Here is a 14091-nt window from a genome sequence, read left to right as displayed (position 1 = left end):
ACTGAATGTTTATGTCAATGCGAATCCTTCTTCTGTCTGACAGAGAAACGAAATATTTCATTGACCTGTATAAAAACATGTGAATAAACTTCTAAAATATTTATCGAACTTGTCTTCAAAATTTAGAAAAACGAAACATTATAAAAGAGAAGAGAAGATTACAACGAATTGCACCAATTGCACTCCAATTCCATTTTCGAACCGATCGACGTTTGACGGCTTCTGTTCAATTCAGAATCGCCTTTTCGGATACTGCTGATATAGCAATCCATGATGTTTTGAGTCAATGAAACCGGTTTGATTGGCGGAGGTGGAACGATTTTGGTGCGACGAAAGAAGGCGGTATCCGGAAGAATGTGATAAGGAGGCGGCAGATTGATGAAACCTTTAAAAATTTAGATGATTGACTTGAGAATGAGCTATAAAGACAAACCAGAAGATTTTTGAGCGGGGTAGAAAGAGAATGGGGTGATTGTCGCGGAGGAATCACAACTACCGGCGTGTGAAGAAGATGATGAACCGTATGATTTTGCAAGAGAAAGAGACGAAAACGAAGAGAATGATTGAGCTGAATTGGAGAAGACGGACACTGGAGACATCTGAAAATGGATTCAAAACTTTAACGTTCTAACCAGACATCCTTACTGAAGAATTATGTTGCATGAAATTCGTGAAGATATCAGTCAACTCATCAACCGTAATTCCTTGTCCAGCCGAGCTCACATTCTCAACTCCATCCAAATCATCCAATGGGGTTTCCATACATTTCTTCCATTCTTCTGGCTTACAAATCGTCCATACGAAATCTCCTACGAACAGTACTCCAGTTGTCAATTTGAAAAGTTTCGAAACTATTTTCCGTGCTGACATTTCCGGAGAATTTCGAAAAGTCACAAAAGCCTGACAGGCATCCAAAGTGCACATATGAACCGAATGAACAGGTCCGAATCTGCAAAAAACAAAAAAAATGAATTAGAAGGGATTAAAAAAACCAACGGTGCTAATTCAATCTTCACATCTTCTTCAGTGACTTTTTCTCCCTGTGAAAAGTTTATGATGACTGCTCTTTGAGCATGTTTCTTCTTCTTTTTATGAAGTTGAGGTTGAGATTTACATGAGTTTTTACTAGTGGGAATTTCTGGAAATTTTTAAATCGGGTTTTTTTCTGGAAGCATTGGAACCTGAGTAGGAGGTGATTTGATATGAGTTGTTGCGGCAGATTGCCATCGTAATGAATCGAGAAATGAAATTGTGAAAAGTTCATTATTTTTGTTCGTGAAGACATAAGTTAGTAGTAAACTGGTGCTAACAAGGGAAGGTTTTTCAGACAACGGTTGAGAATTTGCCCAAAATTTGTATACTTATAGTTTAAGACATCTCTATACGATGACGAAAAAATTTTTAGCCCGTTCTCACTCGTAGGCTGAAAAACTTTGTCTGAAAATTTTCCCAGATTTCTCCACGCAGCCGATCTCGGCTTCCCCCTCCCTGCTCTACCAAACCCGCGTGAGAAGAAAATGTCGGTTGTGTGGTGTTGTGGTAAGAGGTGGCTCATTAGGAGTGACTATGGTGGTTCGAACCCCACTGGGGTAAAACTTTTTTTGCTTTTTTTGAAACTAATTTTTGATTTCTAGTTTGCCCCCCTAAGCACTATATGACACTTTTTGATGAATTCAAAAGGCTTTCAAAGTAAAAAAAAAAACGATTTTATGAGAGTTTGATCAAAAGTTAGATAATGGTCTTTTTAACCGGGCATTACATCATCCTATCGTTAAAAACGAAAGCTTCGGTCTCTGAAAACTGATCAATTTTGCTCTTTTCGAGATGGGATACTATTAAGTTGATTACTTATAAGATTTGAGTCTATATCTATAGGTTTCAGTTAATTTCAAGTTAGGGAGAGTCAAAGTTCTAACAACAATCATACTTTGGGGATTTTTTGAGCCCAACGACAACATTGGGCTGTCAAATTTTGTCAGGATGCTATTTTTATCGTTTCTGAATAATTGGAACATTTTTTCGAACTTTTCAAATAATTTTCAAAAAATCACTTTCGAAGTGCGGGGGACCCCATGGTGATTTTTTTCAAAAGTTTTCAAAAAAAATATTTTTCAAAAACTGTTTTAAAAAATAGAAAAATGTTCAAAAATTAATTTCGCACTCAAAAAAACCCTGTAAAACTAATTTTTAGCCTCGAAAAATGCATGTTTTTGGTCAAAATTTAGTACTGAAAGCACTTTCAGAGGCCATATTTCTTTTTTCTGAGAACGGGCTAAAAATTTTTTCGAATTCTTATTCAGCATGTTCGAAAGTACCTTTGTACAAATTTTGAGCAAATTCTCAACCGTTGTGAAAAACCTTCCCTTGTAAGGTTTTCAGAGTTTGTTTTTTAGTAAGAGAAGAGGACGAACCCGTTTTGAAACAGGGATATTAGAACGCAGGGGTCCAATGAAATTACAATAAAAATTCGGAATAGAAGATTGCAAGTAAAGAGAAGATGGGAAGTTTCAGATCATTATGTGCAGATTTTTCGTATTTTGAGAGACATGTTTGGTATCGAGGATAGTCGGCGTACTCCATAGAACACAATTGGGCTCCTCTGAAATAGAATTTTATCTTTCTCAAACTATACAATGTCCACTTACTTATATTCATCCACTGGCATCACTGGATTCCAGAAAGCAGTGTTGTAATTGATATAAGTCATGAACAAACTGTCGTTGGTTTTCATTTTTTCAAGAACATCGGAAACAGCATTCGGTGTGATATCTCTGAAAACAAAAATATATATTTTAAAAATAATAACATTAAATGGAACCCAACCCTGTAATTCCATAGGCATCTTTAAACGAATATTCGAAAACGAATGGCGTCGACGCATTTTTATTAAGCTCATCGAGATTTATGTAATAAGTTCTGAAAATAATATTTCGACCCTTTTGAATTTTCAAAACCCTCTCTCACTTGATATCTTCAATTTTACTGTAGAGATCTGTTTCATAAACCCGGAATGTTGGATTATTGGCTCCAGCTCCTGGAAGTGTAGAGAACCAGGGAGTTACAGCTGGAGACATCAGTGCCAATTGAACAACGTTTTCTTTTTCATCCTTAATCAAATGGAATGTATCTGTGTGATGATGTCCAAAGATCATCCATCCAATTGAATTGGCATATCGTACTGTCAAATTCAGGAATTTTTCATTGTATTCGTCACGGAACCATGTGATATTCGGAGTTTTCTCGAATGCTGAAATGTTAAAATTAGAATAGGAACAAATAGGAGGAAACCTCCAGGTGCAATATGAGCGATAATATGAACAAGAGAAGTACAGTTCTCTGAAACTCTATTTGGACACTTTTCTGCGTTCGCCAATTCCGTCTCCAAGAATGCAAACTGATCAGCTGGATCTATTTTGTTTGTGAAATTGACGTATGCTTTGTTTGCGCTGAAGATAAAAGTGACTTTGGTTCAAAACATAGCAATTTTCAGAACGAACCTATAATAAAGGTTTGTGTTTAGCACGACGGCTGTTGCATTTGGAAGACGGTATTTGTAGTATCCACCTTTCAAGAACGTTGCCTGAAATTAGTTTGACAGTTCAGTAATTTCCCTTTTCATCCATTTTCAAACCTTATTCTCATCACCCAATTTTCCTTTCCATAGCTCCCAGGTTTTTGTGTAGAGGCTTGATTCCGATTCGAATCCATTAGAAGGACAGTAATCGTGATTTCCAAATGTGGGTAAGATGATTTGATTGGGGAATCTGAAATATTTCGAAATTTCTTTCAATCACGAATTTTATCATCAACTTCTGGTTCCTGTTTCGTTTTTTTTGTGTGTCACAAGTATTTTTTTTCCCTCCCTACTATTACGTAAAGAACCAAGAAGCACATTTGATAAGAGGGGATTATAGTGGCAAATCGCTTTAAGTGAAACAGAAGAAAAATACGGAGAAAGTGAAAATTGATGTACCTGGAGAATAGAAGCGAGGTGGTTTGATTGACCGCATCGAGCACAACTGAAAAAAAAGTATTATTAACATTAAAATCCTGTAGGTCAACCTTCCCATCCATATCCTTCGATGTGAGCTACATTATCTCCAGTCCAAATGATTAGATCAGGATTTGGGAACAGTCGAGCTGATTCATCTATTGCGTGTTGGATCAGAGGCTAAATGTTAGCTGATCTATGTATTAGTTAAACGACCTACTTTTGGAGCATCACACATGTAATCTCCGAATGGTCCTAGTGTCTGATTTCTCTTTGTTCCATCGTCATGGCACATTTTTGTATTGTCTCCATTTATAGAGTACTCAATATCCAAATGGAAATCAGCCAAATGGAGGACTTGACACGCGAAATTCGCACTTGGAAGAGCCAATAAAAGCAGGTAAATTCGCAAGTTTGCCCACATTCTGGAAATTTCTACGAATGATGGAATGATATTGAGGGAATTGAATGGAACGATGCTATAAACATTTCATTCAATCACACGATTTTGTATAAACAAAAACAATAGCAATGTGTCTACTATGACACAATTGAATGCAAAAAAAGAAGGAGAAGAGAAAGAAGAAGAAGAAAAAAGAAGGTGATAAGTATCTTGTAAACCATGCTCTTATTAACGACTTTCTTATCACAAAATGTCATCAAACGAGCTACTGAAAATACCGTTAAAAGTGTGGAGACACAGATACATTTACAGTTTCCAAGGAATCGAAAAAGTTTCTCCGAAGGTCATTGAACTGATGATACCACGTTGGAGGAAAGTGAGCGAATGGGAACAAGAAGAGTGATAAGAGGGTACTGGGCCAAAGAGAAAAATTATCAGGAACCAATTTGGAATACACAATTTATGGCATGATTGATTACAAATTACATCAGATGGGAATGTATTATATTAAAAACAATCACAAAATTTTTGAAATTTTCAAAGATTCCTGAATAGAGACTATATTGAAAAACTGCGAAAGGGAAAATTTTGTGTTTTTATTAAAAAGTCAATAACATGAATCGATAGATTTCGAACACCTTTTGGGTCCATTCCCAGGAGCACCAACAAGTCTTTGGAATACAGTATCTCCAGAAAAAATGATCTCAGTTGACCTCATTCAAACCGGCTAGTAATGTTTTCTGATTCAGCAGCTATGTTCTTAACATTTGAATAATGCATACTTGTTAAATTCCGGGCCGGGTTGAGGCTGAGTTGAAAATTTTCTTCCCGTCCGGGTAGCGATTTTTTGAAAATCCTTGAAAAAAATGTATTGATTTCCACCTCATAGAACGTTTCCTGACAGTGAGATGTTGCGCCCTTAAAAAAAATCGAAAATTTCATAAAAGCTTCTGAAGTTTGAACTTTCAGAATCTGACCCGTTACGACAGGATCGGGCCGGAGAATTTTTCAGTTCGGCCTGGCCCGACCCGGTCAGTGACAAGTATGAAGTTTAGTGGTTCTCCCCGATAGATCCTCTGACTCTTATTTGCAAAGTTTTCGAGTTCAGAAGTTCACTACTCTTCCCGGCTACTTTTGGTTTATGGAATTGATAAAGGAAGCAATCTATCGAATTCAAACATAGTTGATGATAATAATTGCAACTTTGTTATTGACATTTCCAGATTTTGAATCAGACAGGTTCCAAATTCATTTTCCTGTGAACGGGCCGAACGATGAAAGTGGATACTTCTATTTTCGTCTTGATGTTATTCTTTAATTTTCAGATTTTCGAAGAAAAACACAAGTTCGATTAATTTACTATTTTTGTAGTGTATCGAATTTCTGCTTATTTTGAGCCTATATAACTATGTGAAATCTATATAAATTCTTTCAGATTTTTCGATCGTAATTTCTTTTTTCTGGAACCGAAACATGCTGACTATTCAAAAACGTATGACAGGAACACTTCTGATTCCTGGAAGCTCATGCCACCACTGTCTGGATTCTGAGTCAATATCTTGGAAAATTGTGAATACTTTGAATGAACTCCCACTTTCTTTTTTGATTTTGCACGATTCTTTTGCTTTACTTCGCACCCAGGAGAAATCATAACTGGGAATTCTTTGAAAAACAATGAAATTCCCAGACATAACCAAATCAAACATAATCATAAGAAGAAAAAGTTGCCTCTGTCACTTGTTTTCTGTCTACTTCCTCCCCTTCTCTGAATCTATGTCAAATTAAATTCAGAATTGCAAACTGTTTTGCTATAAAAGAAGAAGACAACATCACTCAACAAGTCACTTCATATTTTTTTTTTTCAAAAAGGTCACTGACCTATTCTAATATCTCATTTGTAGTTTATATTCTTTCCTTGACTGACTTCTTCTTCTTCTTTTTCTCCAGCTCTGGCTTTTGTTTCAAAGACTTTGATGACATTTTACTCTTCCTTATTATTCCTTCAAATTGTACAACGCAACTTTAATTTAGTTTATTGTTTTGCATAAATTCAAAAAAGGAAGACATTGAGTCCCATGTTTTTTTTTCTGATTCATCTTTATCCAATTTCAAAAAGGACCACCACTCTCTGAAAATTATCTTCGATTTTCAACCAAAAACAGATCAAATTCCACGCAATTCCTCTCATCTTCCATATTTCTGTGCCTCGTCACTGGCGTGCACCTGCCTGACGCAAAACTCAAATTCTCTTCCGTAACTCAATCAGTAAGGTACATTCACTACGTTTTTTTGCTGTTTTTTTGCACTCTGATGTTGATTTTTATAGAGTTTACATTTTCTGAAAGCATGCAAAAATTAATTACAAATTATAAAACAACACATCGAATATTAGGTTAAATAATGGATTTAAGATTAAGGAGTCAATACACATACGTAACAGATCGAGGTGACATTGTTAGAATCTATTGAACTTTTGAGCTACCGTTAATTAGGTCAGAACTAAAAGAAAGATAAATCATTGATTACCGTAATTAACTTTATGTCAATTTTTCTCTGTTCATGTACATAATACAAAAAAGTTGTTAACATATAAATTGTTCATCATAATATCAGAACAGAGATAATTAAACTCGAACTTGACAGCGCGAAGACCCTTCGATTACTGGTTTCACGACAATACCGTAGTATACACATCATTATTATTATGATCACATCATTTTCTAACGAATAATTGGAATTCTTAAGTTTCAACAAACGAGTGCAAAAATAACCTGCCGGACACCGAGTTAACCCCCAGACAGCTGAAAATGTTTGATCCGCAAATTTTTTAACTGTGAAAACTTTGAATCTGCAAATTTCATGTAGTCTATTTTGACCAGCTCAGATGTTCAGCCTCCTGCATATCTTGCAAATCAAAAATTTCCAAGATTCTACATATTTAGTTTTTTAGTTTATTAGAGTGGTCGAAAGTTATCAGCCACTACCGCAGTACAATAAAAATGAATAATTATGTTGTTCAAAAACCAAATTATTCCTCCAAGCTGGATCAAGTCATAGAGTCGAAGGCCTCTAAAAAGATTTCTAAATTCGTTATCTAGGTCATTGCTGGAACAAGCATTATTCCGGTACTAAAAATCGGAGATGTATTAGGTTGGCAACTAAGATATTTTTAGGTTACTGTAGTTGTCGTTTTAAGACCTCTGGCCACGGCTACTGGGTTTTCTCTTCCACAACTCCATTTTTTGTACCAGACTAACATCTTGTTTATTTTTTCTGCTTTTCTGCATCCGTATCCGGTCCGTTCGCGAACTCCGTATCCTGTCCGATTGCGAATGTTGAAAAAACGGATCCGTTCGCGAACTCAGATTCGCGAAACTGCCCGTAACGGACCCGTTACGGATAGAAAACCTAGTGGACACCGAAACGGATCCGTTCGCATTTTACCTGTGGACTAGCACGAAACTTCAATGTGGGTGTAAAATGAAGAATTTGTAGAATGACTGACCCTGTACCTTATTTGAAAAATAAATGATCTAAACCTTCTGACAATAGTGAAGCATGTTCCCAGAACTACCCTAGCCTCGTTCAAAGTATCAAATTTTTCGAACTCCAAATTGGAAATTTTGTTTTTTTAATCCCAAAACAAAAACAACTTTCCCCGGTTCAAAAAGCTAACGAATCGCAGCGACGACAATTTCTGTATTGTTTTCCAAACACTGCGTCAGTGCTCATTTCCACTCTCCAAGTATCTTTTTCTACAACTATTCAGATGGAGACTGTTCTGAAAATAACGCGCGGTCAGACCGTGACTGGAATCCCTAATAAAGGGCTCCTACGACGTCAGTAAAGCGTCGATTCGTATTCAATGGTCGCATCCATTTTGCAACTGTGTCATCTTTTTACGAAGACCGCCCCTCATTTCGTTTATAAGGGAAAACCATGTTATGATCCGACCATCAGGAAGAGTTATGTCAGTTGGCGATTATCTTTATGCACCTTTCTGTTTTCATTCAAAATTTTTAGAACGCGTAGGTTAAAGTGTGGGTGTATGTTCCTAAAATGTCATACCAAGAAAACAAAATTTGAAAAACTCTTTTCAAAACGAAAAAAGTTTTTTTTCAATGTTCTTGATAACTGAGCATGTTCTTGTTTTCTTCTGAATTTCGTTTACCACACAAATGTGATTAGTATAAAAAGGTGAAAACCTAGAGCACAGATAGCCCAAGATGTGCGATACGTTTGGCTTATCAACCAGATCTTATTTTTGATTCCCTTCTCTTTTTTCTCATATGATCTAGAAAACGAAACATCACAACTTATCAGTCAGGTCTCATCCAGATCAACAGTTACCAGTCTGATCCGATTTGAATTTAATAAAATGCTAATCTCGATTTTGTAAGATCTATACTATATTTCGTATAGCTAATAGGATCACAATCAAATCGTAGTCTATCATGATATTTGATCTGGAACTTCTTACTCATCAGGGGAAAGAAAACAATTGAAATGTTGTTTCAATTGATCATCAAGGAAGGGCTTCTCACTTTCCTCCTTCGCTCTGACATCAATTTTCAACGCTTTTGTGTGAATTTCTGATCAAAATGACGTGTTTTAAATGTTTTTACTATGAGCTAAACGATTCGAAAGACCAATTGTGATCTGATCCATAACGAATGTTCTCTGTGTAGCTCTTTCTTTTTTCAAAACTCATAAGATGTGTCAGTATGTAATTACGAGTCCGGCCGGATTACATGCTCTCACAGGATTCAAATCCGACAAAACAGCAACAACAGATCTCTTCACATCGTTTTTTGGCATTTTTTTGTTTCTTGATCTAACACTTTTTCAAGTATCCGTAACACAACGTAATTTCTCCGCCTTTCTTGACAATCATTTCCAACCTAATTTCCGGAATTTCATCTAACGAAAAAAATCAATTGAAATTTTATTAGTAACCGTCATTTGCAAGGAAACACAACGTTTATTAGGAAGGGACCACCCCTTTTCGATATGTAAAAAATGAGCTAGATCTTGACCAAGTTTCAGAGTATTTTGGACGAATTCCCCCCTCAGTACCCAAATAAATAATTCCCCATTTACTCGAAAATTATGTCTTCTAGGCCAGGATCCAAATCCGTTTTTGACGAAGTTCCGTGGGAAAAGATCTGGAATTGTGCATCGCTAATTTTCAGCTCAAGCTTTATTGCGTAATTGCACATAGACATTTTTCATTAGTAGATGAACCAAAACATGCATTATTTGTTTTATCCGGAGAGTTCAGTTGTGGTTTCAAGTAATCATTTAGCTCATACCAGCCTGGTAATTCGGTCATTTTTTTTGGGTTTGATGACAAAATAAGCTTCCTATTTTTGGTTCCTCGTTCAAATCAGTTTGTGTATTACTTCATCATTATCCAAATGATCTCATTTTTACAGTCAGGATTGCTCAGGTTTAGTGTTTTTAGAGAGATCACTTCGAATTCGAAAAAAAAACAATATTTTCGTTGTTCGATTTTCGACTTTTCAAACAAATAAGATTTTTTACATGTCCTTGTCTGATTCAAAATCCCACAGTACACATCAAAACAAGTGTCGTCATTGCTTGAATCTCAAAGTTTCATGGGGATAAAATTAGGCTTTTTCTGAGAATTTTAAGATTTGAACATCAATTTCTTGCCCCAGATAGTCCATGTTGAAACTGAACTCATTATTTCTATTTGTTTGCCGACATGCATTTTTCAAATAAGGAAAGAGGAAACGGTAACTCATGCATGACTATCTCCATTTCTGAAAAAAAAATAAGATCAGCCCAATCATAAGATTTTTTGAACATTAATTCCAGAATTTTAGACACGGAACCAATTGTCATAAGAGGATCTCACTCGATGTGAGATAATCTGAAATTAATTTCTGTTTACCTTGATATCACTATTTTTGTTATGGAGTATAGTTGACACAAAATGTCCCAACCTACTACAAACTCCATTGTGAAAAGTTCGAATGTTCTCTAAATTGATCTTTACTAATCAGAGAAGAAGGTGTGACGGGATCGGAGACTCTGCTACATCGGAGCACTTCTCTGACGTCCAAGACAACCAAAATCAATTACCACCACTTATAGGTTTTCTATTACGTCTCCACCCGATAATTCAATCTTACAATCTCCTTTTTTTTCGACTTGCCATATACTTTTTCGGAGCATAGTCCATCACAAATATCAGCTTATCCATTGAATTCCATCTTCGGTTGCTTTGGCTCCTCCCCTTTTAGTTCGCTCCGCCTTCATCTTTTCGCTTTTCTTCAAATACCTGCATTATCAGATCTCATAAAACACAGAATATCTTCTCAGATGTCTCCATTCTTCCAATTGATGGTTGTATTCACAATTGTTGCATACTGCAGTTCCTACGGTAAGTCAAATACATATGTATTCACCCGGTCCATTTATTAGAAACAAATTTCACACATTTCACTCATTTTAGTTGTAGTCGTTGATCCATTCGAAAGAATAGAAGAGGCAAATGCGGCGGCTTCTGCGTCGCAAGATCCGCAGATTCCGGTCGTCGCACCCTCGGATCCTATTCTGCTTCGGAAGAGAAAGTCGATTCTAGTGGGACTCGCGGAGCACACCGAAGAAGTCTGCAAGACCAGAATTCGACAAAACCATCGGCCACAATATGGACATAGTGAGTCGAAAGATATACTATTTTAATTAAAAAATTAAACGTTTCAGTTGCCAACGGAAGCCGTGTGGAGATTCAACAGGATGAGGAAAGTTCCCTTGAAGCCACCTTTGTTGAATGCCTTGGAGAGAACAGACCACCATGCCACGGAGTAGATCATGATTTGTGAGTTGTAGAGTAGTTGAGAAGGATTTCAACGATGTTCTAATTTCAGGTTCATCTCGGAGTGCGTTACGGTTTACGAGCACAGACCAGCCAACGTTCGAGTTGTCAAATCGGGAGGTGCATTCTTTGCAGCCACTGTTCGGGTTAGTTCAATTTCCTGTACCACATAAAATTAGTTTGCCACTTTGTTGACCTATCTCACTATTATGATTCCAGGTTCCAATCCTCTGCGAATGCCGTCTCCGCCGTCAATTCAAAGACTTTGACAAGAGGAAATAATGATTTCTCTACAATATAGTAATCCATAGTTCCTACTCCAACTGCTCACCGGAAGCCACCGTGCCAACCGATCTTTTGATACTCTTCGAAATGATACTCTTCTAATTAAATAACTCTTTTTCATTCCCTGTACTCATCATTTACTCGACATTCTCTTATTTCGATGTTTTTGTGCCATTTTACCTAAATATAACTGACTTATATTTTATTCACCTTTACCTTGGATCTCATCTCTTATTTGATCTTCACCCAATTTTACTCATCGTGTATTCCATATATATATTATGATCTGCATTTAATTGTGTCACAAATTTTAATCCGAGTTCCGATTCATTGACTGTTTTGTGCAGAAAATAGAAACGAACTGCGGGGGAAACGAGATCTATAAAAATTTTTTATTCATTGGGATCTTCTTCTTTTGTGGAAAAATGAGAATAGAATGACAAATCTTATTTGCAAGAATGAAAAAAAAAACAAAATTGAGAGGTGGGTGGAATAACAATTGGAATGAAAAATAGCATAGTCTTTTGGTACAAGAGTTAAAATAACAAATGATATGAACACCACAACTTGATAAAATAATTGAAAATCAATTGGTCAAAAAATGACGGTTAGAGTGATTACGGTTTTTTTTTCATTGGGAAATAACCAACTGGGATACTGAAAAATGTAGACTAAAAACTGTTTTAGAATTTACTTTTTACATGTTTTGTGTATAAAATTCCGTAGATTCTCGAATCACTTCAACATCTAGAAGCATCTGAAGTTTTCTGAGAATTCTGATAATTTCAATTTAAAAACAATTTAGTTTAGTTTTTGGAAAACTTTTTCGGCACTTAAGAATGGACTATATACTCGGCTGTCGACACTAATACTTCCACAAGTCTCTGAGCACATTATTCTATGTAGTAGGCTTGTCTTACACTTGTGGGAGACTTGGCCAAGTTTCGCGTCGTTACAATAACAACAGAAAATACGGAATACAAGACTTGGTCAAGCCTACCACAAGTCTTGCACAAGTCTCCCACAAGTCTTAACACAGAATAATGTGCTCAGAGACTTGTGCAAGTATTGGCGTCGACGACAGCCAAGAGTAAAAAACATTGACATATTTCTGTCTAATATGGTATCTGACAAAGTGAAAGGGAGGAGTAGAAAACGACGATGTCGTCTTAAAACTCTCATTAGACCATTATTTAGAGATATTGAAGGCGGATGGACATGTAAATGATCCACAGACCTCCTCCTCCCCTTTTTCAGAAGTCTCGTGGATCCAGAGATCCAGAGAAAACCCAGTCTCAACTTCTATCTCCCCAAGAACAATCACATCCTCTCCTGACTCCTTATCCTAATGGGAGATTGTCCTGCTGTTCCAGTGTTGATGTGCGTCGACAAGTGCTTGAATGGTAATCCCAATTCTATCTATATATCCATTCTCAAAACATGGTTCAGATCGGAAAAGCTCATGCACTCAAGGACATCTTCTCAAAGGACATCTCTTGTAGCCATCTTCATGACCCCGACAGGTAAATAGGCGCCTAAGATTCTCATCACATAATATGATTCAGCTCGGCTGCCACGTGTTATGATATCACCGTGTTGGATGACGATGGAGGAGGGAGTCCGATGTTCGACCGTCAGTCAGCTCGTAGTGGTCGTAGTCGTTGAGCCTTCGTTTTTTTCGTCGCCTGAGAAGAACCTAAGAACAGCGTTCCAGAGCTGGCAATCCGCGTCGAGATTGACAGGTACGCTACTTGGCCCAATATCAATGCAAAGCTCTCTAGAATCCTTGAGATCCTAACTAGATTTTTTTTCTGATTCCTTTGAGTATTTTCAAACAACACTAAATTAAAAAATTTTGTGAGTTTAGAATCTTTTGGAACCTCCTGGATTCTCCGTCACTTTCTTAATTTATCTAGATTTTTGTAGATTTTTTGAGAAATCCTTTCACAAATTCTGAATTCTTGCCTCTTACCGAGAGCCCGTCGACTGTGTCATTCAGAAAAACATAGTGAAAATCAGTAGGAAAAATCAGTATTAGAATGCGCATTTTGAATTCTCCTAGAATCTTCTATAATTTTAGAATCCCCTAGAATCTTCGACACTTTCTCAATTTATCTAGAATTCCCATAGGCTCTGGATTACGAGTATCCCCCTTCTAAGCTGAAAAGTTAGAGTCTTTTATTCCAACTCTGGTTTTTAGAGATTCATTCCCACCCACATAGGTTGGAGTATCTGACTCTTTCTGGACATACCGTGAACCGTAAACTTCCATCAAATTTCTTTTTCTCTCTCTCTCCCTCTCCCTCTCTCCCTCTCTCTCTCTCTCTCTCTCTCTCTCTCCCTCTCTCTCTCCCCCCCCCCCTCTCTCTCTCCTTTAGATAAATTAAGAAAGTGACGAAGATTCTAGGGGGTTCTAAAATTATAGAAGATGCTAGGAGAATTCAAAATAGGCATTCTAACACTGATTTTCCTACTGATTTTCACTATGTTTTTCAGAATGACACAGTCGACGGGCTCTCGGTAAGAGGCAAGAATTCAGAATTTGTGAAAGGATTCTCAAAAAATCTA

At 36.8% G+C, this 14091-nt stretch overlaps 2 protein-coding genes across 2 annotated transcripts; one reads left to right on the top strand and one right to left on the bottom strand.

Annotated features, from left to right (window-relative positions):
* Nucleotides 1-158: 158 nt before the first annotated feature.
* On the bottom strand, nt 159-3451 carry CBG09540 (the record flags this gene model as incomplete). The annotated part of the gene is given in 10 exon segments (XM_002637000.1): nt 159-385; nt 434-599; nt 646-949; nt 997-1145; nt 1148-1181; nt 2459-2599; nt 2646-2771; nt 2824-2916; nt 2965-3247; nt 3289-3451. Coding segments are annotated over 10 exon segments (1686 nt in total), but the record flags the coding sequence as incomplete, so codon positions are not given.
* Nucleotides 3452-10742: 7291 nt separating this feature from the next.
* Nucleotides 10743-11520, top strand: CBG09541 (the record flags this gene model as incomplete). The annotated part of the gene is made up of 5 exons (XM_002637001.1): nt 10743-10803; nt 10876-11079; nt 11127-11241; nt 11291-11384; nt 11458-11520. 5 exons carry the CDS (start codon nt 10743-10745, stop codon nt 11518-11520), a joined length of 537 nt encoding a protein of 178 aa, XP_002637047.1.
* Nucleotides 11521-14091: the final 2571 nt, after the last annotated feature.

The sequence above is a fragment of the Caenorhabditis briggsae genome (assembly GCF_000004555.2).
Source record: "Caenorhabditis briggsae complete genome, chrV, whole genome shotgun sequence".
Taxonomy (NCBI): domain Eukaryota; kingdom Metazoa; phylum Nematoda; class Chromadorea; order Rhabditida; family Rhabditidae; genus Caenorhabditis; species Caenorhabditis briggsae.
This window is presented reverse-complemented; position numbering and strand designations above follow the sequence as displayed.